The 26,550-nt window shown below is 38.6% G+C and overlaps 1 protein-coding gene across 4 annotated transcripts in view; it reads right to left on the minus strand.

The window, feature by feature from the left end:
- The window catches only part of LOC131070756 (protein CELLULOSE SYNTHASE INTERACTIVE 1), a 77,237-nt gene that overhangs the window by 27,019 nt on the left and 23,668 nt on the right, over positions 1–26,550 (minus strand). For 2 of the 4 annotated variants that reach the window (XM_058006395.2, XM_058006397.2), the window contains one exon: positions 13,019–13,142. The exons of 1 other annotated variant lie outside the window; for it this stretch is intronic. In XM_058006395.2, the coding sequence (XP_057862378.2) occupies positions 13,019–13,029 (11 nt within the window). In that variant the 5' untranslated portion in view covers positions 13,030–13,142. Of the gene's footprint in view, positions 1–13,018; positions 13,143–24,122; positions 24,313–26,550 lie in introns of all 4 variants that reach the window. One more of the 4 variants, XM_058006396.2, reaches the window with a different exon arrangement.

Consider the following 26,550-nt stretch of genomic DNA (forward strand, 5'->3'; position numbering starts at 1 on the left):
CCCGATTGCAAGTATGAGTGAATGCAAATGGAAAGGCAAAGGGCAAATGAACTTGCAGTCGGGTCTTGGAGACCCGAATGCAAGCAAGCAAGAGATGGCATGGTAAATGAAACCTTGCAATCGGGTCTCCAAGACCCGACTACAAGTGCTCAAAAGATAGTAAATTAATTGTTCACTTATGCATACTTGCAATTAGGTATTGGAGACCCGACTGCAAGTGTTTATTCTTGTTGTGGAAAACCAACGGAGGAATAACGACTTGCAATCGAGTATTAGAGACCCAGATGCAAGCGTTTAAATTTGCTAGTGCAATATGACTTACAACGCAAAACAAAAATCACTTGGAAGGAAACGCTTGCAATCGGGGTTCCAAATCTTGACTACGAGGTTAAGATGATAAAAAGGAATTCAAGGTGAATCAAAACTTGCAAGCAAATGTGCATTCGTCCGCCATTGGCAAGGAAGGACATGAACAACCTAGGACAGAACAAAAACAAAAAGAAAATACAAAGAGAAAGCAAGAACGAACTTACCTTTGAATCGAAACCCTTAGGGAAAGAAAACTCTCCCAAATTAGATGCAGTTTGAAACGGTAAGAACAAATGATTCGAAAATCTTCACTCAAGGGCTTTAATAGGCAAGCAAGGAAGAACACTCCTATTGAAAACCAAACACGCCTTAAAGACACTCCCTTCAAAATCGTTGAGCAAAGGAGAGATGAATCAGGTTTTAAGAGGCCCGAAGCAAGCACAAAATACATCCACTTTGGGCTTTACAAGACTTACTTGTAATTGGGGTCCAAACACCCAATTACAAGCAAACATAAACGCTTTACATATTTGCAAGAGAAAATTAAACTAACTTGTAATCGGGTCCTTAAGGTCCGATATTTGATGAATTTACTCGTAATTGGGTCCTAGAGACCCGATTACAAGTGAACAAGTCTATTTACTTGCAATACAATTAAAAAATTCCTACAACTTGCAGTCATCTGCTTAAAACCCGAAATTGCACAAACAGGAGGAAAAAAGACATCCAAAAATGACACAAACTTGGACAGGATGGCAAAAACGCACACTAGCAATTAGACACAAACAAATATGAGTTTTTAACCTTGTAAAACGCACCTTAGGGACGAAAAATACTAATTTTAAGCAAAAAAATCGTAGGAGTTGTCAATTTTTGAAAATTAAAAAATTAAGACAACAAGCATGAATCTAGATGGTAGGCTCGCTTGTATGGCATGGATCTAAATGATAGACCTAGAGCTCCACCGATTACAAGCCAAGGCATCCCTCTTTAGTTTCTCTAAAAATTATCTAAGAATTATTTGTTTAACCAATAGAAATGGTGAGTTGGTTGGAGTCATTGTGTAATGAGCTTTGCTTCCCAAAAAGAGAAGATGATGAAAATCAAGAATGCTTGTCTATAGATGGGTTTGGTGTTGATAGTAACAACCTATGGCCTGTGTGAAAAACTACAGTTTTTCAATTACACATATTTTAGATGCATTATTTTTCCTAGTTCAACCTAGGCTTGACTGATTTATTGAATAACCTAGGCCAAAAAGTCAAAACAACATGACATAGGTCCTAGGTATGTTTAAAACATGAGTACTCATGTGTTCTATTACTATGGTTGCCTATGTCACAAGGTTCACTGAATTTAATCCTTAAGTTCGAAATTTGACGAACCTTTAACAAACTTTTAGAATTGTAAAATCTGCCCCAAATTTTGTACAGAGAAAGGGCTGGGGCTTTTTCATTAAAATATACTTTTTTAAACTTTGAATTGAGCTGATGTGTGAGAAGCAACTGTTGGAGATACCAAATGAGTAATGAATAATAGGTGGGTTGGGCCCATTGCTTGTAGATAGCAATATATATCTAGAATTGCTTTGCTAGTTCACTCGCAGAAACACCTTTAAGCAGGCTCAACTCTGCACTTCATGCAGGTAGTGGCGGCTGTGAGAACAAAGGTGACTGCAATACACAGTGAGAAGGAGATGGACCACGCATCCCTCCTTATTTCATTGTTTTCTTCTTTGTTTGCTGTTTGTTTTCTTAGGAGTTTGCTAAATTTTGTTTATGTGTTATTTTGTAGATTTAGATTTTGTTTTTTAATATTTAATTTATTTGTTTGGTCTTTAATACATTCATTGTAATAATAAACATTTATAAATATTATTATATTAACATTTTATATATAAAATTTTAATGTTTATAAATATTTAAAATCAATTCAGACATTTAGTTTTAATCTATGTTGCCGGGTATGCCAAGAACCGGTCTCGTACCCAATCCAAGAGCGTCCCAACACAAGTTCTCCTATAGGTATGCCCAGGGAGCACCCTCGATGCCCCAAATTCCTTGTGCATACCCACAGGGAACCCGAGATGTCCGAGGCACTCCCTGGGCATTCTTGGCTGCACACACACATACCCAGCGGGTTTCACTGCCAAAAAAGTGCCTGAAACACATTTTTTTAACATTTTTGAACTTAAAAAAACAATAAAACCCTAAAAGCACCATTTTCCCCAAAACAAGCATAATTTTTCTCTCTTCACTCTTGTTTTTCTCATTTTGGCATTTTGAAGGCAGCTGGTTTTTTCGAAGATGGTCGATCTGAGAGTGCCAAAGGAACAAATTTAGCTTGCACAAAGGAGATTTAATCATTTAAAGTAAGCATTTTACCCTATTCTTTATTCTTTTAAGAAATGTTTTCAAGTTTTTGATGAAGTTTTTTTTAATAGTTTTTTTAGAAAAAAAAAAAGAAACAAGTTTCACTATTTGTTATAATGTTTTTTTATCTTCATTTTGAATTTTTATTAATTTGTACATATTTGTAGGCTTGCATTTATTTTATTTTATTTTAATTTAAAATTGTATAATTTCTTATAATAGCAAAATCAAATTGCAAGAATGGCCAATAGTTCATCAAAGTTCAATGGGTGTTGATGCAAACAAAAAATTTAAAATCGATAGAACATCTCCTTTGTGGAAATATACTATGATGCTTGAACAACTTCTAGGAGGTGGGGCATTCCTTTGGAATTGTAGTGTGTAAAACCAACTTTAAGAGCTCATATAGTCAAGCGAGAAATCACTTTTATGCCATAAGTGGAAAAGGGATTAGAGTATGTGAAGGGCCTTCTAGGAATGGATTGTCAAACGAAAAATTATGGCATACATTAGAGAACAAGAAGTTGATGTTGTGACTGAAAGACAAAAACTAAGATCCCATCCTTTAGCAAGGAAAAAATCAATGTTTTTACCTATAGATTTTCATTCAGTAATGACTTCCTGACATCCTTTCTTGGAGACACCCTCTATCCAAGCAGAAGATCCCACTCCTTTCACAAAAAAGGCCCATTGGACAAGGCATTTCAAAATGAAGCAAGACACTTTGCAGAGGAAAAAGTTGCATGTTGCATTTATGACACTACTCTTCCTTTCAACTTGGTGAGATCACCATATTGGTGGGAAATGGTGGTGGCAATCAATAGTGTACCTTTTGGTTTCATGGGTCCTAGATATGAAAAGATGTGCACCATCTTATTGGCAAAAGAAAGAGGTAGCCAACAAGACCTTTTTTCAACTCATAAGAGGATACAACAATAAGTGTCTTAAGACTTGGGATGAGTCATTCCTTACATTCAACACCCTTATAACAAGGCAATTCGTTTTACTACAAAGTGGTCATCACTTGAGGCATGTTTAAGAAATTTGCCCTCAAGTCCACTTGATGTAAGTTTTGCAAAATAAATAGAACAAGATAATGAGATGGCTAAAGCTTCAAAATTTGTTGAGAGGATTACACCACTGCTCCCTAAGGATGTCCTCCCTGCCCTAGTACCCTTGTACCCTAAAGGAGACATTTTGGGGACTCGGGGATGCCTAGGAAACATCCCCCTAGCCCCCCATCCCCAATGAATGGCAAAAAAAGGAAATGTTCCCAAAACATCCATAATTGATAGGGAATGGCAAGAGACGGCTAGCCATCCTTGAGATGGCTAAGGGACGTCCAAGTGTTCCCCTACTGTCCTAGGGACAACTAGCCATCCCCTACAAGTCAACATCAATTTCACTTGCATTTAAAAAAATACACATTTTTTTGGCAAGAAGTATTCATCCCCACTTTTTCTTTTCATTGGGCTATACACATTGTAAATGAGAAGAAAATGACTGACTTGCGTGAAAAACATTGTTGTAGTATATAAATTTAGTTTTGTTTTCAATTCCCCATTTTTTTGTGTAGATGTGAACTGATTCCAGTTCTAAACTTTAGAGCAGACTTGCTATAGGAATACATATGTTTTATGGATGGTGCTGGTGATTTCATCTTCAAAGGTTCCTAGATAGTCATTGACATTTTTAAGCTCTTTCATCCTCATCTTGAAGATGTGCATAATTATTTCTCAAGCATCTAATGTTTCTCATGCATGATTAACATTGCTTGGGTTTCTATAGATATGATTTAAAACTTGAATTATTATCAGTGTCTGCTAAAATTTGGGGAGTTTTTTACATCGAAAAAATTTCAGAGATTATATAGGATTCTAGGTATCACAAACCTACTGTTAGCATTGACATAGATTTCAGATGCAGTCTTTAATATTCTATGCAACATAACGTTAGAAAGTTTAGGGTAACAATGCTTTAAAGTCTAAATGTATTGAATTCAGTTTGAAATATGTTGAAGAGAAAGTTGGTAGAAACAAGAGAATTCTTTTATTAGATAGCATTAATTATAAATCCTAAAATTGGTCCTTTAAGCAATGTATTGTATATCTAAGTTATTATGAATGTTTTGATTTTGGAACAAAAAGTCCTCATCAAGATAGGAGAGGCACACTTTCTTCAAACTGATCTTTGTTTGTTATACATGATAATCTTAAGTTCTATATATGTTTTTGGATTGCACACCAACAGTCCATTGTGTAATCAACCATTAATTATTATGAACTGTAGTCTGAATTGTTTGTCTATTCTCATGTGAAATCTCAATTCAAATCCAATGTTATGTATTAAACTTCTATAATGTCTATGATGAATGCTTTATCAATGTTAATGATATGAATATTTGAAATTTCTCTAAATTTTTTAAAATTTCCCTTTTTTTTAATAGTTGTCCCCTGTTGTCCTCATCCCCAAAACTTAGGAGAGCATAGAATTACACAAATCCAACTCAAAATAAATAAGCAATTCAAAAGTACTCAAAATTTGTATAAACAAAATTTTTTTTAAGGCTATGCTGTTTACTGACCAAATTTTTTTTTTTGTATAAACAAAGGAACCATCAACATAGAAGAGAGTGTCATCTATAGGTAGGAAACAAAGTTTGGCTTTCCTTGGGTGAAGAAAGTCTACAAGGAGAAGCTAAGAAAAAAAAAATCACCAAGGTATGGACCTTTCACCATTTTGGAGGCCACCAGTGAAAATGATTTCAAACTTGATCTTCCTCCCTTTATGAAGATGCAGTTAATTATTAATTGTGAGTATTTGCAACTTTATAAGCATTCTATGTTGAATGACGACCAATAAGTACAAATGCTAACCTTTCTTTAAGACATGGGTGTGGAAGGAAGATCCTTACAAATGATGTGATGTTAGAAAAGAAGACAAGGGAAACTCAAAATAGAGACCAAGAAACACAAAATAGGACTCAAAAACACAAGATTGTTGAATTTTTACCTCAGATAGGAACTTCCGAATATGTTCAGTTGGAGCATGTGGAAAGGTTCAAGTGGTTCAAGTTACTCTATTTTGCATTTCACTTTGAAGGACTAAAATGAAAATATATTATTTAGCTAAATAAATCTAATAAAAGGAAGATATGCATTAGTGATTTAGAATTATCTTCCATCTCCTCCTTATAAGTGATAGGAATGCTTTTCGTAACAAATACTGATTTTTGGAAGATTGGATTTTTAGCTAAATTAGTATAAAGATAGGTGCAAAATAGAAAGATTGTAATATACTGAATACAATGAATTTCTGCGTAGTTGCGAGTTGTGTCAGTTGGGGAGGTTGCCTTGTAAACTTTTCAAAGAAATGGACTGATTTGAAGATACAATTATCTGTGTATGCTTCCAAATTTTGAAGTTTTCATTATTGTGTGATTATGCAATGTTATTTGGCATTAGGGCATAATTACCAGAGTGGAAATTTTCTTCAAAGATAAGCCAAATGAAGTAGTATTCCGAAGAAAAAAGTGAGAGAATTCTTCCCTCACTTAGCGTCTTATTAAGCTTTTGTGGGACCATATTAGATATAGAAAATGTACAAGAAACAAAAACTTGAACAATAAATTTGATTCAGACACGGGAACAGGTACAGAACAAAGAACTGACAGAAAAACAAATACGGAAAAGACTGCAATCACGGTAGTTACTTGGTCAAGAGTGCAACTGCAATGCTACCCATTGGAAGTGAACACTTCAAATTCAGAATGCAAAATGTACAAGCTTCTTGTGTGCGACTGAATTCTTCTAGGACCTGGGAGAACCATCTTGTTCACACAAACCTACTGAAGGGAGTTGAAGCTTGAGTTTGAAGCATGCATTGACTGTTGAGACTTGAGAGGATATAAAGAATATTGTAAGAGAATTCAACTGTTCATTAGAAGAGATGAGCCAAAGTAGAGAGCAAAAGATTGAAGTCCTCGTAATTATCTTCCCAAATTAATACATAGGATAACAAGGCCAACGCCACTACCATAAATCTGAAAAAATTTCCACATTGGAGTTTACAGCATAAAAATATGTGCTTTTTGAGTCTTATTCAAGATTATTTTTATGTTTGATCACAAAATTCTCTTCTTAAAGCAAACTTCATTTGTTAAAAGAAGTAGCAAATAATAGATAATTTTTGTGATTCTTGAATTCTATTTCAAAGAGTTTACAGATCAAGAAGAATGAATGAACTTGAACATGTATATAAATGTGTTGGTGTAAATAAATATTCATTATGGATATTATTACACTTTACTTAAGTTAACTTAGGATAATGCATTTCTTCGTAGTTTGGATTTGAGACACTTAGGGAAGTGTGCACATAGGGATAGAGCTTGTAGGACAAATTCCACCTTTTGTGGTCTTGTTTTGTTGTTACACTCCACATTAGGTGGGTCATCCACCTCTTGTGGAATATTATATTATTTCTCCTACCTGCCCCTAGTATTTCTTACCTACCCTTGTTTCTCATTGAGCCACATGTCATGATTGTGTGCTTGTACATCCATATGGCCTTGCCTATATAAGCAAGCCTATATTCATTGTATTGATGAATCTAGTTGATCATTTTCATATTGATGAGAATACAGTTTGTTCTTGTCACTCTTTTGTCTCTATTTTAATACTGTTCATTGTGCCCTTGATCTTGGCAAAATCCTACATGGTATCAAAGCCTATAGGGCTTCATTGATTAGTCTTTTGGAGACATTTTGGAGGCTTCAATTTTTGGATTTGGGGATCTTCATTTTTTGGGGGCGTCGTACAACAATTTGGACATCACGATTGAATCCGGGAGGCTGTTTCCATGAATTTCGACTATAAAGTCGACCTATTTTGGTGAGAAATTTTTTTTGCCCATTTTGGCTATTATTGTACGGATTCCAAAAAAAAATTTGTAAAAGAATTATTTTCTGAAAAACAAAAAAATTGAAAAATTTTGTCGAAAAAAAAAAAAAAAATTCAAAAAATATTATTTTTGGGGGGTTCGCAGACCCCCCCGATCTCTTCGTACCTTGCAGGCTATGTGTGCAGGGTTGCCTCATCGCCGTCGTACCGGTGTTGCTCGCACAGATTTCGTACTCTGCCGACCACACAGCAGACTGTCACTGCCGCCGACCCGTGTTGTACCTACCCCCTGGCGCCCAGACCTCCGTGCTTCCACCCGGCAGTCCGCTCGCCGGCCGGACCCTACCACAGGTAGACCTCCCGCCAGCCCTTTGGCAGTCACCAGCCCTCCGACCGACAGCTCACTCCCCGCCCCCGCCCCCGGCACCTCACCACCCCACCGGCACCGACAGTCATTTAAACCGGCGGACCCGCGCCCGCCACGTGGCAGGTGGCCACTGGGCCGCTGTCAGCATCCCTACACCAGCTCATCGCCCAGTCACACAGTGCCACATCAACCTGTCCATACGGTACGGATGCCACACAGGGGGAGATGAAGTTTTTGTGACGGCTAGACGGGCGTCAAATTTAAGCTCGTCATTTGTTGACGTCAGCACCACATCAGCAGATTTTTGAAATTTTTTGACCCCCTCTTCATTTTGAGCTTTTCAGTTTTGCTATTCAACTTTGAAAGGCCATAACTTGCTCAATTTTGCTCCTTTTTGGGTGCAATTTTTTTTATTTGAGCCAATTTTTCGTGCTCTTCGCAGTGGTGTGGTTATTTTCTGATTTTGGTGCACAGGTTTTTCGGAATTTTCAGATTCTCTTAGCTGTACCTGTCCAATCCTCAATTCTGCAACTTCAAAGGCCTCGTTTGAGCTCATACGACCTCCTTTTCAGGTGCCGTTTTTTTTTAAAGTGTATGTTTTTTCATCTACTTTCATAATCTATGATCAGATTTCAGAGATTTTAAGTAGAAATTGTACTTTCAGATATTGGTCTTATTTGGCCTATTTGGTACTTGTAAATTGCTTGGATCTTAGTTTAGATCTCTTGCATTATTAGTTTGAGTCTCTTTTGGCCTTACTGAGGCAGTTGTAAAATTGGAATCAAAAGTCCACTTTGCCATTTTTTGCAAGTGGCCCATTGTACATGCACTAAGTATAAAGTGTCAAATCATCACTTTTGGGGGGGTTCTTTGATTGAGTGAATTTGGGGGGGTGTCTTGTGTGATTGCGCCTCTCTTTGTGCCCTTTCATTTTTTGTTGCAATGAGTCCTTATAAATTTCCACCTTTAACTCCACATAATTATGCATCATGGTAAATTAAAGTATGGAGCAAATTAATGGAAAAGGGTCTCACGCATTACATAGATGGAACAATAGCAGCACCACCTGATCCTAAGGCTGATCCTAATGCTCAATTAGAATGGCTCACTAAGAATTGCATGGCTCTTGGAACTTTGCGCAAGTATGTATCAGATGACCTCATTTTTCACATTGAGAAGTGTACAACAATCAAAGAGGCTTGGGATATGTTTCAGAAATTGTATGGTCAAGTTGATGAAATCAGAGGTTACAAAATTGACAATGAGCTCACCAACTTGGATCCCAAGAGTTTTGATACAATCCAAGATTATGTCACCAAAGCAAATGAGCTAAGAGCAAAGCTTAAGGATTGTGGAATTGATAAAAAGGATGCTCGGTTAATATTCAACTTGTTGGACAAGCTTGCACCAGAATATGCAGCATTTGTGTCTAGCTTCCAAACTCATCGTTTGATAGTGGGGAGTTCCTATGTTATGCCTTCATTTGATGCTTTCACAGAAATGTTGATATTGGAACAATCTAAGTTGTTGAACATGGGGCTTCTCAAGTCTTCAAAGTCCAAGGCTTTGGTGGCTAATCAAGGGAATCAAGGAAGTCAAGGCAAAGATTCCAACAAGAAGAAGAAGCAATGCAGGTCTAAGCCACAACAAGAAAAAGGACAATCATCCTCTCCATCACAAGGCGATTTTTCATCCTCTTCCAAGAAGGGGACACCACCTAAGAAGGATAAACCAACTTGTGCATATTGCAATAAGTATGGTCATGATGAGCATCGATGCCACACAAAACAAGTTGATGAGTTAACCAATCTTCTTAAGAAAAACAACATCAACTTGCCATCCGCCTACACAAAGAAGGATTCATCTCCTTCCTCTTCCTCCAATTCTAAGGGAAAAGGGCAAGCATTTGTGGCTACAACAGGTTCTTCACAGCAATGGATACTTGACTCGGGTGCTTCAAATCACATGGGTTCTACAAAGGAGCAATTTTCTTCATTGGAGCCATCTAAGGTACCTCACATTTACATAGGTGATGATACACAAGTAGAGGTTGAAGGGAAAGGTTCAGTTGACATGGATGATGGAACATTTGAGAATGTTCTCTATGTTCCTAACTTGTCTACCAACCTTCTCTCTATCTACCAAATCACTCACTATGGAAATGGGAAAAAGGTTGAGTTTACACCAGATTCAGTTGTCGTAAAGGAACTTGATGATGATGCCTTGGTAGCAGTGGGACAAGTCAATGACAACTCAAGGCTTTATTCATTTTCCCACTTTGTGCCAAGTTTGCCTTCTAGGGCCTTGCTTACTCATTCAAATTCCGAAAGTAAGCTATGGCATGAGCGGTTTGGTCACCTCAAATACCGCTATCTTCAGCAGCTAAGCACTAAAGACATGGTCACAGGTCTACCTCGAATCAGTTTTTCAGAGGGTGTATGTTCAGGTTGTTCCATGGGCAAGCATCCCAAAGAGAAGTTTGATAAAGGGAAAGCTTGGAGAGCTTTGGAAGTTCTTCAACTTGTTCACAGCGATGTAGCAAGTCCATTTCCAGCACCTTCATTTACCAAGGCCCGCTATGTCCTCACCTTCATTGATGACTACTCCTGCTTCACTTGGGTCTAATTTCTCATTCATAAGAGTGAAGTATTTGATAGATTTCAGGTCTTCAAGACTCGTGTGGAGAAGCAATCCGGGAAAGTGGTCAAGATTCTTCGCACAGATAATGGAAGGGAATATGTGAACAAAAGACTTGAGGATTTTTGTACATTTGAGGGGATTGATCTTCAGCATTCTGTCGCTTACACTCCACAGCATAATGGAGTTGCAAAACGCAAGAATAGAACTCTCAAAGAAATGGCTAGCTGTATGATACATGCACATTCTCTTGATCCCGCTTTTTGGGCAGAGGCTATCAGTTGTGCCACACACATCCAGAATCGGGTTCCTCACAAAGCTTTGCAAGGTATTACTCCTTTTGAGGCTTGGGCTGGTAGGAAACCGATTGTGAGACATTTCAGAGTCTTTGGGTGTCCAGCATGGGCTCGCATACCTCCGCAGAAAGGCAAGGCATTGGAACCTCAGAGTCGGCCTTGCATACTTGTTGGATATCCTGAGGGTGTTAAGGCATATAGATTGATGGATCCTGAGACACATGAGGTATTCATTGAGAGGAGTGTTCACTTTGAGGAAAGCTCTCCTAGCTTAGCCTCTCTACCTCCTCCACCTTCCTCTATTGTGGATAGTGATGTTAGTGATTCAGATGATAAGACTCCTTCAACTCCGACTCGCAGGGTTACACCTCCGCAGGGTCCACTTGCAGTTGAGGAGCCTTGTTCTCCACCTCCACCTAGACATCGTTGGGCTCGACAGACACTTGAGTCTGCGGTTTCTCTTGTTGGGGATCCTTCAGATACACGAAGAACTCGATCACAACATCAGGATCTTCCACATGCATTCATTGCTACCACTTCCAATCCACAAACATTTAGGGAAGCATCAGGGGTTCCTAAGTGGGACCAAGCTATGGAGGAAGAGTATAGTTCCTTGATGAGGAACAACACATGGGATTTAGTCCATCTCCCTAAGGGGAGAAAGATGGTTCGATGTAAGTGGATCTATCGGACCAAGTTTGCAGCGGATGGTAGTGTGGATAAGTATAGGCTGAGTATCGAGGCGCTGTTAATGCAACGACTAAGACCATTTGGCTTCAACAGATTCTCACAGAGTTTGGGTTCACCACTCCACGACCGACAATTCTACATTGCGACAATCACAGTGCTATTGCTATCTCGAAGAACTCGGTCCAGCACCAACGGACCAAACACATCGAGATTCATATGCACTATATCCGAGAGCTGATTTAGGAGCAGGTCATTGATTTGCAATATTGTCCTACAACGGAGCAGGTTGCAGACATATTCACCAAACCTTTCACCGAGAGTAAGTTCCAGCAGTTGCGATCTCTCTTGGGGGTGCGGGATGTGTCATTGGGGGGGGTCAACTGACTTCTCCTTCCTCTCTTATGGGGGGACTTTTTCCTCTTTGAGGTTTTGTCCTTCTTCTTTGAGAGTCTTTTGTACTTTCATCTCTCTTTTGGGGGGGAGTTTTTTCCCACTGGGTTTTCTCCTTTTCTCCGTTTGTGAGAGATTGCTTTGCATAGTTTTGCTTGCATTTGCATATTGTACATGGGTACCTATCATGGCCTAGTAGCCGGGACCCATCTTGAATTGTTGACTTAAGTCTTCATTCCCCTAAGTTGCACTTAAGGGGGGGTGTTGGTGTAAATAAATATTCATTATGGATATTATTACACTTTACTTAAGTTAACTTAGGATAATGCATTTCTTCGTAGTTTGGATTTGAGACACTTAGGGAAGTGTGCACATAGGGATAGAGCTTGTAGGAGAAATTCCACCTTTTGTGGTCTTGTTTTGTTGTTACACTCCACATTCGGTGGGTCATCTACCTCTTGTGGAATATTATATTATTTCTCCTACCTACCCCTAGTATTTCTTACCTACCCTTGTTTCTCATTGAGCCACATGTCATGATTGTGTGCTCGTACATCCATATGGCCTTGCTTATATAAGCAGGCCTATATTCATTGTATTGATGAATCCAGTTGATCATTTTTATATTGATGAGAACACAGTTTGTTCTTGTCATTCTTTTGTCTCTATTTTAATACTTTTCATTGTGCCCTTGATCTTGACAAAATCTCACAAAATGCATAGTGATCAAAATGTTTACAACTCTTCTTTGAGATGCAAAAAGCCTACAAAATCCACCAAAACAAATTGATTATCGAGATCAAGTAGGAAGTACAAGAATAGTTTTCAAATTTTTAGGTTATTACAATAATAAAAACAGCAAAACATGATATGTTAGTCCACATATGACTAAAAGCAAACCACAAAATTTGTAATTTAACAAAATTTTATAATCCTGCATAAAATAAAATTTCAGATCACTTTGAGTGAAGAAATTTATATGATACAAAACAATAGCAAAGACAAATAATAAATACAAAAAAGAATGCTAGACAGGTACTACAAAGAAATACAACTCACTTAATTGGCATCTGAGATTTTATAGAGTTTATCTTGAATATCTGGAAGCCTACTATTATCCAGTTAGCGATTTACTGCTAAGAAATTGCTTCCTAGTTCAACTTCTAGTAATTCACATCAATATCTGCAATAAACGATAAAACAAAATCAGATTTCTAGCATGTTTCCATCAACATTAACAATTGCATTTTTCAACTGATGTTCTATAGAGACTTTACTTCAGATTGAAAGTATTTCACACAAACCAACTCAGCATTTAGACATAATAGGTGATTTGCATTACAGGATGTGTCACAAATATATTGAAATTAATGGCATGTCAAAAATGAATTTTAAGAGGAAACAAGGATTACAAAAACCATACTTTTAATTTGATGGAAAATTATTGCTAAGACAACTTGGAAGACAAAAATGATTAGTGGTATGACATAACATGACTTTTGAGTTGTGAATACTCAGGGTGCAGTCATTCTTTAAGTAATTGTTTAAAACATATGAACTAAAAAGTTGATAAGCCAAGCTTCCTGTTGATTGATATACTAGATTCCCAAGAAGGTACTTAACATGAACAGATTTGGCCTTTGGGTGATGTCTAGCATTATGATTATCTGTAATACTGTATAAGTAACATGTCATTTGTAACTGGCTATGATTTCACATAAACCAATATGGACTAATAAATGATAAATGATTAAAGAAGTCAATAACATACAATAGAGATCAACCTTGCATGCAACAACTGAGTGAAGCAAAAATGGATAGAAAACATTGAACAAATGATAGATATCTCGTCATAGAATAGGAACAAGATACAGTGGAATCACAATCCATAGTGAATAAGATCTTTATAGATTCAAAATGCACAAATAATTTATATCTATAGGCAGTAGTTTCTCCTTCCTTGGTTGTGTTTAACAATAATAAAAATTTGAATACAGCTAAGCTATGCATGCCAATTGCCAAATAATTATTGTGATCCCCCTCTACTGACTATTCATACAACTAGGTTTTAGTATGCACATTTTTGTACTGTACCATATTTTAAACTTTCTTCTTAATTCTTGAACTATGTCTATTTTCAGGGTTTCTGGTGTTTTTATTTGGGTTCTCGGCATAATGGAGCTTATTTCCATAATTTGCAGAATTTGTGTTATTTCTGGTCAAAGGGGTAATTCTGCAATTTCTTCTAAGGGGTTGGATCTTATGTTTGTCTAAATGTTTGTGCGTCCCATTTTCATGTGGTTGGGTCCTTTGTTTAGACTTAAGGCAGTTGTGCTAAGTCATCTTATTAGCTTATTGTGTCTAAGACTTTCACCGCGATCATATTAATGATTATGTTTGCTCCCAATCATATGTTGCGGTCATTTTTTTTTTGTTGGTTTTAAGAATGGAGCTAAGTGCTAAGTTGTTTCAATTTTTTTTAGAGATCAGCTTGACCAATCACTTTCCATCTTGAGATATCTAGAAGCATTGTGGTTTACCAAATGACCAACTTGTACATAGTTGTACACCTTTCAAAGCAGTTAGTGTCACTGGGTTTGGATGTGGCAGCTATTTATTTGTGCTACTTGTTTGGATGGGGACAACTCATTGGTCCTCATGTGAAAGGTGACTGATTTGGTAGAATGGCATGGCATGTTTCTAATTTATTTCTGTTGGAATGACAAAGAACCCATAATGAAGTTGTGTATATTTCAAAGGATCAACCATGAAACATGCCTTCATAAGAGAATGTTGCAACATGAGCTTGCATGAACATGAGATCGAATCGATATGAAAATGATGATTGAGATACGATACAATGTACAAATGAGCCTTGCTTATAAAGGCAAGGTGATGAAGTGGGATGACAACTACCCTTGATACAAAATTAAATGCATGATGCATAATAATAAATGCCTAAAGCAAATATTAAATAATGAGATATGACTCATATCTTCTAGAATGTGACCTAGGATAACTAACATGATCCTATAAACAATATTAAATGACATGTTACATAAAGCAACTTTATGATAACTAACTTATGCCAACTAAGCCTAAGCTTAACGTGTAAATGAGATTTAATGACAAAAAACTAACTGTCATGTATGCCTAAGTAAACTTAATATGTGAATAGGTTCCAATTAAGAACTAGTTAAAGATAAAACCATATTCACACCAATACCCCCCCTTAAGTGCAACTTAGGGAGTGAAATTATTACGCAAATGATGCAAGACTAATATGAAGAACGCAATATGGGTCCTGACAACTAGGCCATGTTAGGTACCCATGCACAACAAATCATGCAACTAATCTCTCACAAACGAAGTAAAGGAGAAAACACTGTGGGACAAAAATCCTCTCCAAAAAAGAGATAATGCAAATCATGTACAAGTGATAGAATGAGTGATGTATGGAGGTCTCAACATCAATATCCCCCAAGAACTACATCCATCACGAGAACCCAATCGGTAGCCCCCCCATATGAGGGAAATAGATAGACTATGTAGCCCCCCAATAATGAATAATTGGTTGCAAGAATGATGAGTGTCTGAAGGCAAAACATAATCCAATGCTTAGAAACCACTTGTCTCCCCTTAGGAAGAAACAAAACCATGTACAGATGTAGGTATGCTTCCCATTTAAGATATGCTATGAAAGACTAAAGCATGAAAAATGAAGATGATGTCTCTAAAAACTACTCATGTTCCTCCTTGTCCAAGTGAGATGATGACGTCACAATCCAATTAGGTATATGCCCAGTCAATGATGTAGAACAAACTCCAAGGACAAATATGATGTGACAATAGGAATGCAATGGTTGTCATCAAGGAAGAGAGATAACCCCTCAAGAGAAACCTCCAAATCTGAAGTAGAATAATGACAAACCAAGTCTGAGATATTGGATAGGAATCCATCCTGCAACCACAAATCTGAAATATTGAATATGTCCTGCTAATCAGGAATGATGGAAGTCTCAAATGACTCTGGATAAGAAGGCAATGGAAGTGAAGGTGGATCAACTATCTCTAGATAAGAATCAAGAAACTTTGAAACAAGCTCAACCTCATCTGAAGTCTCAAAATACTCAAAAGTATCAAATTCCCTAATAGTATCACAATCATAGGGTATTCTCTCTGAAGAGCGAAGAGGCACATTGCAATCTGAAATAGGATCATCTAGGAATGGCTAAGTATCAGGATCTCCATATAACTCCCAAATTTTAGTCCAAAGAGCATGACGACATTCAAAATCAACAATAGAATCATCTACATGCATAGCAATAACTCTTTAGACATGATCCCTTTTGCAATTCCAAGCAAATCTCTTACTGGGTGTGCCAAGTAGACAAACAAGATCATACAAATGTGGCAACGAATGAAGCCATCTAAGATGAGTGATAATGCCATCTCTCCATTGTTTGTAATTCCCCCTCTTCGAGATGATCAAAGAAGGATGACATGAAAAAACCATTACAAACTATGACAATTCTTTAAAATCTCAAAGATAGAACCATCACATGAATATAGAAACCTTCAAATATGATAAGCAACTAAAAATGGAGCCCCCCACAAATTGCACCTTTCCAAGTATCGAGATATCCAAGTTATCAAGCAAATGCCACAAATTGAAAAAACTCAATAGATAGTAATTAGGGTTGAATCTAGAAAAAGTGCATGGACTGAATGATAGAGCTCCTCATTACCTTACCAATGCTGATCGAATGACGAAAATTGAAGATTGTGGCAAAACATTATGAGCTCAGGGGTCCAAATAGAAGGGTTGACTTCAAGCTGCAACGAACATTGATAAATGGCAAAATTATGTGGATTAACATGCACCATTGCGGAGTTGTTGGAACCAGCTTTCCAACGATGTACGTATTGTGAAATTTTGACTTCGTATGCCCAAGATATGCTCCATGGAAAAAAATCACCTATATGGAGCCCAATGAAAAAAGAGGGGGCTGGATTGAGCCCTAGGAAAATTGACCTCTAGTTGTTGATGTGACCAACCTGCTTCAAAAGGCAAATTAAAAATCTCTATTCTATCAATAGCTATATTCTCTGATATGGGAAGGGGTTTACAAGGCCATAACTTTGATGTCATGTTGGAATGATAAAGAACCCATAATGAAGTTTGCACTGCTTCAAGGAACAACCAAGAAACATGCCTTCCAAAAGAGAATGTTGCAACATGATCTTGCATGAACATGAGATTGACTTGATATGAAAATGATGATAGAGATATGATACAATGTACAAATGAGCCTTTGCTTATATAGGCAAGGTGATGAGGTAGGATGACAACTACCTTTGATACAAAATTAAATGCATGATGCATAATAATGAATGCCTAAAGCAAATATTAAATAATGAGACATGACTCATCTTCTAGAATGCCACCTAGGATAACTAACATAATCCTATTAAATGACAAGTCACATTAAATAACTTATGCCAACTAAGCCTAAGTAAGCTTAACATGTAAATGACATTTAATGACAACTAACTATCACGCAAGCCTAAGTAAACATGCGAATAGATTCCAACTAAGAACTAGTTAGGATAAAACGATATTTAAGCCAACAATTTCTATGTATCTAAAGATGGTGAGTGAGGCTGACCAAGGAATTTTCTAAGATCCCAAATGTTCCTAAGTGCAATTGATCTATGGATACTTTTGTGATTGACCATACAGGTGGTGGCTTTTAAGGATTTGTACATGACAATGCATACCAGACACATCAGTAAAATATATCTTTATTTGCACAAGCAATTATTACAGAGAAGAAGACCAAAGATGGTCGGCCAAGGATTACAATTCACCCAACTATACTGTACTACATTCTTTGGCGGTACACAACATATTTAAAGAACCCAATGGTTGTCGAGAGGAACACAACCGTCAACCAATCGACACATAACTACTTGAGAGGGACAACCCACTTAATACAATTAATTAATACATTGTCACGTAACCAAAATTATCAAACACAACAATAAGCATTTTATGCCAACTACATCATCCCCCCCAAAAGAAAAAGTCGTCTTCCAGACGACAAGCAAACATCAAGTAATATTCGGGAAGACTAATGACAGACAATGAATTGGCCTGGACAACCCCAACTTGTAGTGCACGTGCCAAATCAAATGGGGGTCTGGGGGCAGCACCCCCGACGAGGTCAAGGGGTAGCGCCCTTTGCGGGGTCTCGAGGCAGTGCCGCCAACACCAAATAAAGACCTTCAAAGCCACACGAAACCCCATGCCACACATGATTTTCATGATTTTTTTAGACACCAGAAACATTGTTGATGGAGCCAGAAAATGGAGATTTCGTAGTGTTTAACTACGGCCCAAGTGGCATTCCCACATACAGCTTGCAGCTTTTACTCGCAACCTTGATTCATTCCTCACGTACCGGCTTGACCGGTTTTCTACATACGGTTTAGTGTTTTCGTATGGTGTCTTCGAATTCCAGTATAACTCCTTTGCCCCGTACGAACTTGACTTTTCCACTATCATGTGTGGCTCCATGTACGACCTCAACCCATGCATCTTCTTCTCTTGTCTGTACGGTATGTGAGCTAGTTCCAGGTACGATCTTTCATTCCCATAAACTTACTGTCTCCACTTTTGTTTAGCGTGCGAGATTTCCTCTCGTACAACATGTTTATGGTTTATTTGTATGGTCTCCTCCACACTTGCCCGTATGGTGTACTCACATACGACCTTCTCTTCTTCACGTACGACGGTCTACTCACGTACGACATGTTTATGGTTTCTCTATAAGGCCTCCTCCACACTTGCTCGTACAATGTACTCACATACGGCCTTCTCTTCTTCGCGTACGACTCTCTCACGTATGTTTCTACCTGTCACCTCATCATCTCCCATGTACGGCAATGTACTCACGTACAGCTTACTTGGCAGTGCTGGCACCTCATCATCTCCCACGTACGGTGTGTTTTTTCAACCTTTTTCACCTTTGAACGGATTGTGCACTTTCTGTTCGTTGTACAGATTACTTGTTCTCACGCTTGGCTGGTTGCTTCTCCCTACATACGGTATCCTCCTTATGTACGGTGTTCTTCCCTCGTATAGTTCCCTTGTGTATGACCCGAGCTTGGATGGTACTTCACCTCCTTCATACGACTCACTTCTTTCAGCTCCGGCATTCGGCATGTGGTCCTTCCTTCCGTATGGGTTACTTTCTTTCACTCCAACGTAAGATGTGTGGTCCTTCCTTCCGTACGGATTACTTCCTTACACTCCAATGTAGAATGTGTGGCCCTCCTTTCCGTACAGCTCTATTGCTTTGCTCACATATGACCTACCAATCTTTTCCTCATATGGTTCAAGACTCCCATACGGCCAAGTATCCTTTCCACGATACGGTCCTACGTCTAAATTCTTGGCGTTTAGCGTGAGGGTTGAGGAATGCCATGGCCAAACTCTTATAGTGTTGTCCTCCAAATGCTATCATGCCCTCCATTTAACTTTTTTTAATTTTTATTGACTCCATTATATTTTGCATTTTCTTTTCATTCTCCATCTTCATATTGTCAAATGCATTGTCCATAACTTTACACGCTTTCATCGATTGCTCTACACCAAGGGTTCTAACTTCAAGGAAATTACATGTTGGCAAAATTACATTGTAGTCCTCCATTTGCCAGTGGAATAATCCATTGAAGGAACTTGTTTCATCCTCCAAGCAATCTTCCAGTTCTAGTACCCCTTAGTCATTCGGTTCCATCCTCTTCCTTCTTTCCTTCGTACTCCACTCTCCCCCTCGGACTTGGAGTCAGAGGATCCCATTTCTTTACTCACCACTTGATTCCTCAAGTCGATGACGTACTTCCTCTCGTCACTCTCGATCGAGAGCGTGCTTCACTTCCAATTATGATTCGCGTTGGCCGTAATCAACCATCCCCTCCAAGGAGTTCATCGTACACCTTCTTCTACAATCAAATGACAACAAAGTCCAAGAAAATTTGTTGTGTCCCAATCATTACTTTTTGTGCCATCAATGTTCCCAACGGCTCGATGTAGTGCTGGTTGGCGACCAAAGTGTTGGCTTCCCCAAACATTTACAAGTGTCTTCTGGCAGCACATTAACTCCGAGCCCCCATCAATGATGGTGTTTGCCAACTTTTGGCCCATTATTTCCATCTCGACAACAACTGGCTTTCTCCCGATGCTCACCGTCAGCAACATTGGATCACTGGCCTCATTCCCTTCGAGTTGTGGTTTTCCCGTCAGTTCCTCCTCTTGTGGCTTACATTGTTTTTGGATGATTGTGTTATCACTGACTGTGTTGGCAATCGCCATTCTTAGTTGCACCATAGTTTGAAGAAGGTCTGCCACCTTGATGGGTTATGGTTGTTTGTAGCACCTGTCGAACTATGTTCTCTAGCTCCCGCAATGACGTACTTGCAGTTCCATTGGAGGTTACTCGTTCCTTCGCTAGCACTTGTTCTACTTCAGCTCTAGCTTCTCAGAGTCGCTCCTTCTCCGTACAAGCATCTGGGTGCATCACCTTCTTCATTTGTGCTCTCATGATTGCCAGAACTGCCTTGTCTTGTTCCTCTACATCCGGCATATTAATACCCTTTTGCTTCAAGCAGTTGGTGTCTTCATGATTCTCGAGTCCACACCATTTGCACAATACTTGTATGTTGTCTTTCTTATTTTGGCAGTCTCTCGCAAAGTGTCCCCATTCACTACATTGTCGACACTGTATGATAGGACGTCCCCTGGAGCCATACTATATTTGGTTTCGCCCTCATTGATTCCCATTGCTGCCAGGCAATACATTTTGTGGTTTTGATGGGCTAGACTCTCCCTGTGTGAAGAGTACTTGTGTACTTCTAGTCTTCAAATTATATGGACACTCCTTTATTGAATGACCCATCACCTCGAAAATCTCACAAAACATCTTTTTAGGACAATTACCTTTCGTGTGCCCCTCAATTTTTCACTCAGTACACCATAGTTCATTACATTCTTAATTGGTTCCTTTCTCAGCCTTCAATTCTTTCATCATTCTTAACATATCTCGTTGAAGGGCTTGTACGGTTTTGGATTCTTCATCACTACTACCTATGGTGCTCTCGTCATCATCGGTCTTCCTCTTCCCTTGGGAGGATGTTTTGTTTTCACTCTCGATGTCCATCGCTCGATTGTAAGCATTAGCGTACAAGGGCGGAGGTGTTGAGACATGGACCAGCTAGGACTCGAACCTAGGACCTTCCATACGCTGTTGGAGTGCTCTACCACTGAGCTACTGGCCCCTCTTGGACCAGTCCATCGTCGGTTTGGCTGTGGCTTATTTCCAACACCAACACCCCCCCTTAAGCCACACCTCTTGTGTGCTTGGGGCTCCTAGCCTGGACCTGGCTCTGATACCATGTTAAGACATGGACCAGCTAGGACTCGAACCTAGGACCTTCCATACGCTGTTGGAGTGCTCTACCACTGAGCTACTGGCCCCTCTTGGACCAGTCCATCGTCGGTCCGGGTGTGGCTTATTTCCAACACCAACAGGAGGCACTACTTTCATCTTCTTGTGCAATGAGGGTATCAATCCCTCATTGAACCACCTCTTCTTCAAACCGTCGGTTGGCTGGTTCTCCATCTTGTTCAACAGTTATTTGAGCCAATGGTTGCAAGCGCATACCCTCTCATTTTTCCCTTGCTTGGTATTATAGTCTTTAGCCACGATCTCATTGTCATCCCTCAAGAGTTTGAACTCCTCTTCGAATGCCCTCCTTAGTTCACTCCACCCTGCCTTGTCCTTAACATCTAGGTTTGTGTACTAGTCAATAGCAATGCCCCGAAGGGTAGCAGGAAATGCCTTAAGCCAATAATCATAGTCATCTTGGCCATTCGCCTCCCATATTGTTATACATGCCATACGGGATCCTATGATCCATCCCCTGTAAATTTAGGAAGTTTCTACTTTCTCCTAAGTGTTCATCATTATTTTCACTCAGAAGGTATTCGAGGAGTCTTCGACTCAGGCCCCCTTATTCTCGGTTCCTCGATGAGAGACAAATTCCCACATATTGGTTTCTCGCCTACTTACTCCCTTGTGTGTCAGACCTGGGTGGACTGTTTCGACTACCACATTCCAATGCTTTCCTTGCACTCTCGGCCACGCACGCGTCCTCTATACATCCACCTCCAGCATCCCAACAATTTGGGTACTTCCAGGCTCTGACTCGTCCCTATGCTCCCTCCGGCTGAGTGTTGGCGAATCACCTAAACGTTTGGTATTGACCACCCTATGGCCTCCTCTCACCTTTATTGGGGTCTACAGGCATGAATCACTTAAGGCTGACCCGATTTCTTTTAAGGCAACGACGCCAAAATATTTACCACTACAACTGATAAATTAAATACAAGAAATAATAATGTACATGACAATACATACCAAACACAGCAGTAAAATATATCTTTATTCGCACATGCAATTATTACAGAGAAAAAGACCAGAGATGGTCGGCGAAGGATTACAATTCACCCAACTATACCGTACTACCTTCCTTGGTGGTACACAACATATTTAAAGAGCCCAATGATTGCCGAGAGGAACACAACCGTCAACCAACCGACACATAACTACCCGAGAGTGACAACCCACTTAATACAATTAATTAATACATTGTCAGGTAACCAAAATTATCAAACATAACAATAAGCATTTTATGCCAGCTATAGGCACCATGGGTCTGTGAGCGATGTGGCATTGACATATTCTAGTTGACAATCTTTGTTTTGTATTTGTATACAACATATATATAGATAACTAATGTAGGCCAACAGAAATGCTAAGATGTTCCGATGGATGTTGATGTACTCTTATGCATTCACCGAGATCATGCAATGTGGTAAGAAATGTGACATAAGCTGGTCCATGGGTTTAGCAGTACACCTCTATGTCCCCATAGATTTATCATGAGCCTTTCATCTATCTAGTAAGTAATCTTGTAGTGTTATTCTTGTGTGAACAAATGGAGTTTGTTTGAGTCCATTCACACGAAGAAGCAAAATAAATTAACTCAAAAATGCCTCAAGACCCTTTCTCTATATACAATACAATGTTTAGCTTGACACAAGAAAAGTAGATAACAAATTGAAAGAGGTCACTGATTTGGATGACATTGCTTCTAAAGGCGATTGGGCGGGGCAAGATGAGAAGACCCCATTGATTATTACACATGAGATTCTTGATTTTGAAAGGCAATCAATGGATGATGTGGCTGCAACAAAGGAGCTACAAGATTGTCATTGGATAACATTGAAGAGGCAGAGCCATAATGGAGGTCAAGCCAAAGCCACAAACATAGCCTTCTATTCTGTCCGAGGAACCATGATGAAGTGCAAGTATTAGAACCTCTCCCCAAGTTTTCACTAGATCAAGGAAGAGGAAAATGTAAAATGTTGTCATATGTAATTTATGAATAATGATAATGATTTTCAAAGGCAATCATCATAAATTCATAATAATTGCCAGCTAATTATTCATATTGTATCAAGTTCTACATGATGGTGTGATTTTATACTCAATTTGTATTACAATGAATCGAACTTAATAAAAAAAAAATGTACTCATTTATGGACTCATTGGATACATTTTGACATTGAATTTCTGCCACTTTGTTGTTTACCTCATTCTTGTATTTGATGACCAGATTGAATTGTTCCAATAATTTCCTCCATTTAAGATCTCAACTAATTTCCAACTTACTAGACTCTATTGAATCTTACTTTCAATTAGCAAGAACTGCATTATTATGATCAATCTACACTAAATATTACATTTTAGCAAGTAATGGTGCCAATGTATTACAGCTTGAGGCATAGCCAACAACTTGTTAGTTGTTATACATCAAGTAATTGGTCACAACTAAGAGAGAGGTTTCTAGGTGATACACTATAAAATGGCCTTGTTGTATGTGTATCACGCACTGATTCTAGTCCATATCCTAGATCATTTACTTTAATCTCAAATGACATCTAAACATTAGGGAGGCCCAAAGTTGGCACTTTTCAAAAAATTTTGCTTCAGCATCTAGATAGAAATCTAGTGTGTTATAGCTTATTGAAACTTACCTTAACCCTTCAATAAGGCACTCAAAGGTGTTGCAAAGTCAGGAATTTTGGGAGCGAATTTACAGCAATATTAAATTGCTCCAACCAAACTGCACACCTCTATTGAATCAGTCAGTCTTAACAGGTTCAAATGACACATTTTTGCATGGTCTCCCTTCACCTCTCCACCTTGCAATAGATTGAAATAAACCTGATACCGTCACAAAAAATTGCACTTCTTTAGATTCAATTACAGTTAGTAGCAATACCAGTCTTTGACCCTGACCAAATGCTCACCCACATCTCACTAAACACAAGCATTTTCATATCATCAAGCTACATAAAGACAAAGTGATTCAAATAGGATCTCAATACCTCATTTGCAAACCTCATGGTTGCTTCTGGCACAATGCATAATCCAAATGATATCACTAGCTACTCAAAGTGTTGCCTGGTCTTGAATTTTAGCATATGGGCATCTTCTTTACAAATAATGATTTCGAGAATTAAAATAGACTCAAGCCAATTTAGTGGAATATATTATTTATTGCATCAGATTCTATAGGTCGTTTACTTCAACAACGTATAGCAATTCTTGAAAGTATCTTTTTCTGAGGCTCAAAAACCCACACTATCTGCCACAATTTATCCTTCTTGGGAGCAAGAAGGATCACATGAAGAAAAGACCAAATCAATTGCTCCACGATCAAGAAGCTCTTGCACTTGCTACTTAGTCTCACCTGATTCCTGAACAGATTATCTGTAAGAAATATGTGCAGAAATGCTACAACAGGAATGACTTATATTTTTGACTCGTGTTCAGAATTTGAACTCCCTTATATATCAGTAATTTTCAATCTGTAACATGGTATCAATGTAAAGAATACTGAAACAACAACGTTAGTAACTCTCCCTGGTTCCAGCATTCCTTCATTTCAAGATTTGTAGTATGGCAAATGCAATGATAAAACAAGCAATAGAAGACTAGCACTTTTGAGCAACCAACTCTTCTTAGGTCAATTAAGTTTTTCAAGTTTACTACAAAGTGGGACCACCTGTTCAAGATTAACATGAAATATCCTTTGACAAGCAAAAACAAACAAAAACTCTACGCTAGATGCAACAAATACTTTTTATTGATTTTCAGATTTCTGGAAATAAACTGGAAATGAAAGAAACAGAACCATAAAGAAATTTGCTGTCTGAAGACATGCTCCACCTTATTACATATTCTCAAAAGCACTCACAAAACTCAGTGTCCGCGGATAGTAGTTTGTATCCCTGAAATCTTCATGAAACTTTGAGAACTTGGTGACTTCTAGAAGTCTGAAATGAGTTGCAGACTTCCTAAACCCTAAACTTCATGGCTGATTCAACTATTGTGATCCTCAACAGATGCTGGATGCTGATCCCACGCAGTTACACTAACATGCAGACCTTGGGTGGCCGTCCAAGCTGGTTATCATGGGGTTTTCATCCCAGGGCAGGCAGAGAGAAATAATAAAAATCAGAATCATTAATAATATGATCCGCCTTAACTCTTCTCCAACCTTAAGAAGGCAATCAAACCTTAACCCACGCCCACCCTAATTCCTATAAATCAGGCGGCTTTCTTAATTAATTCCAGTGATAATACTTTTCCTTAAAAGTATTCATCAATTATGTATTTAGCACCTGTTGTGACGTATTCACACATCGCCCCATTGCAAATGGGGACCCCTACTTTTTTTTTGCTTTTTGGAGTTTGCTTTCTGGGTTTTTAGGATTTTGTCTGTTAGCCTTTGCGTTTTGAGTGTCGTCAAGGGGATCACTAGGATGGCAAGCTCTGCTTGAGCCAGGGGGAGTCAGCAGGTGCTCCAGGTTAGGGTTTCTTTGAAAGTCTTCCTTAGGACAAGGTTTTGTTCTTGTTGCTAATTGTGTCCTATTTGAGTTTGAGGAGGTCAATGAAGCGTGGTGAGTGAGTATCATCTTTGGAGGTCTGAGTTAAGTCAAATTGGTGAGTGATGAAGTCTGGAATGTCATCCTGATCTTCAAATGTCCTGAAATTTGGCTAAGTCTGGAATGTCATCCTGATCCTGAAATTTGACTAAGTCTGGAAAATTGAAGAATCCTCCAAAAACTAGATTTTGCATCATAACCCCTGGAGGTCCGAAACCACTCTCAAACATCTTGACAGTATATATGGAATATAACTTAAAGTATAAGTAACATTTCACTTATACTTAAATGTTATATTCCATACATGAATCCTGACGGAGAGACCAAAATGTCAAATTTCGCTCCTGACCCTTCCGAAGGGTACAAAGCGAATTTCAATTTCGCTCCTGACCCTTCCAGAGGGTCCAGAGCAAAATTCTCCATAAGACATTCTACTTTGACCCAAACTTAGAACTAACTCATTCCCAGGAATTATTGAGGGCAAAACACTTGTTTGGATGAAGAAATGTGA

The sequence above is a fragment of the Cryptomeria japonica genome, chromosome 2, assembly GCF_030272615.1.
Source record: "Cryptomeria japonica chromosome 2, Sugi_1.0, whole genome shotgun sequence".
Lineage (NCBI taxonomy): Eukaryota > Viridiplantae > Streptophyta > Pinopsida > Cupressales > Cupressaceae > Cryptomeria > Cryptomeria japonica.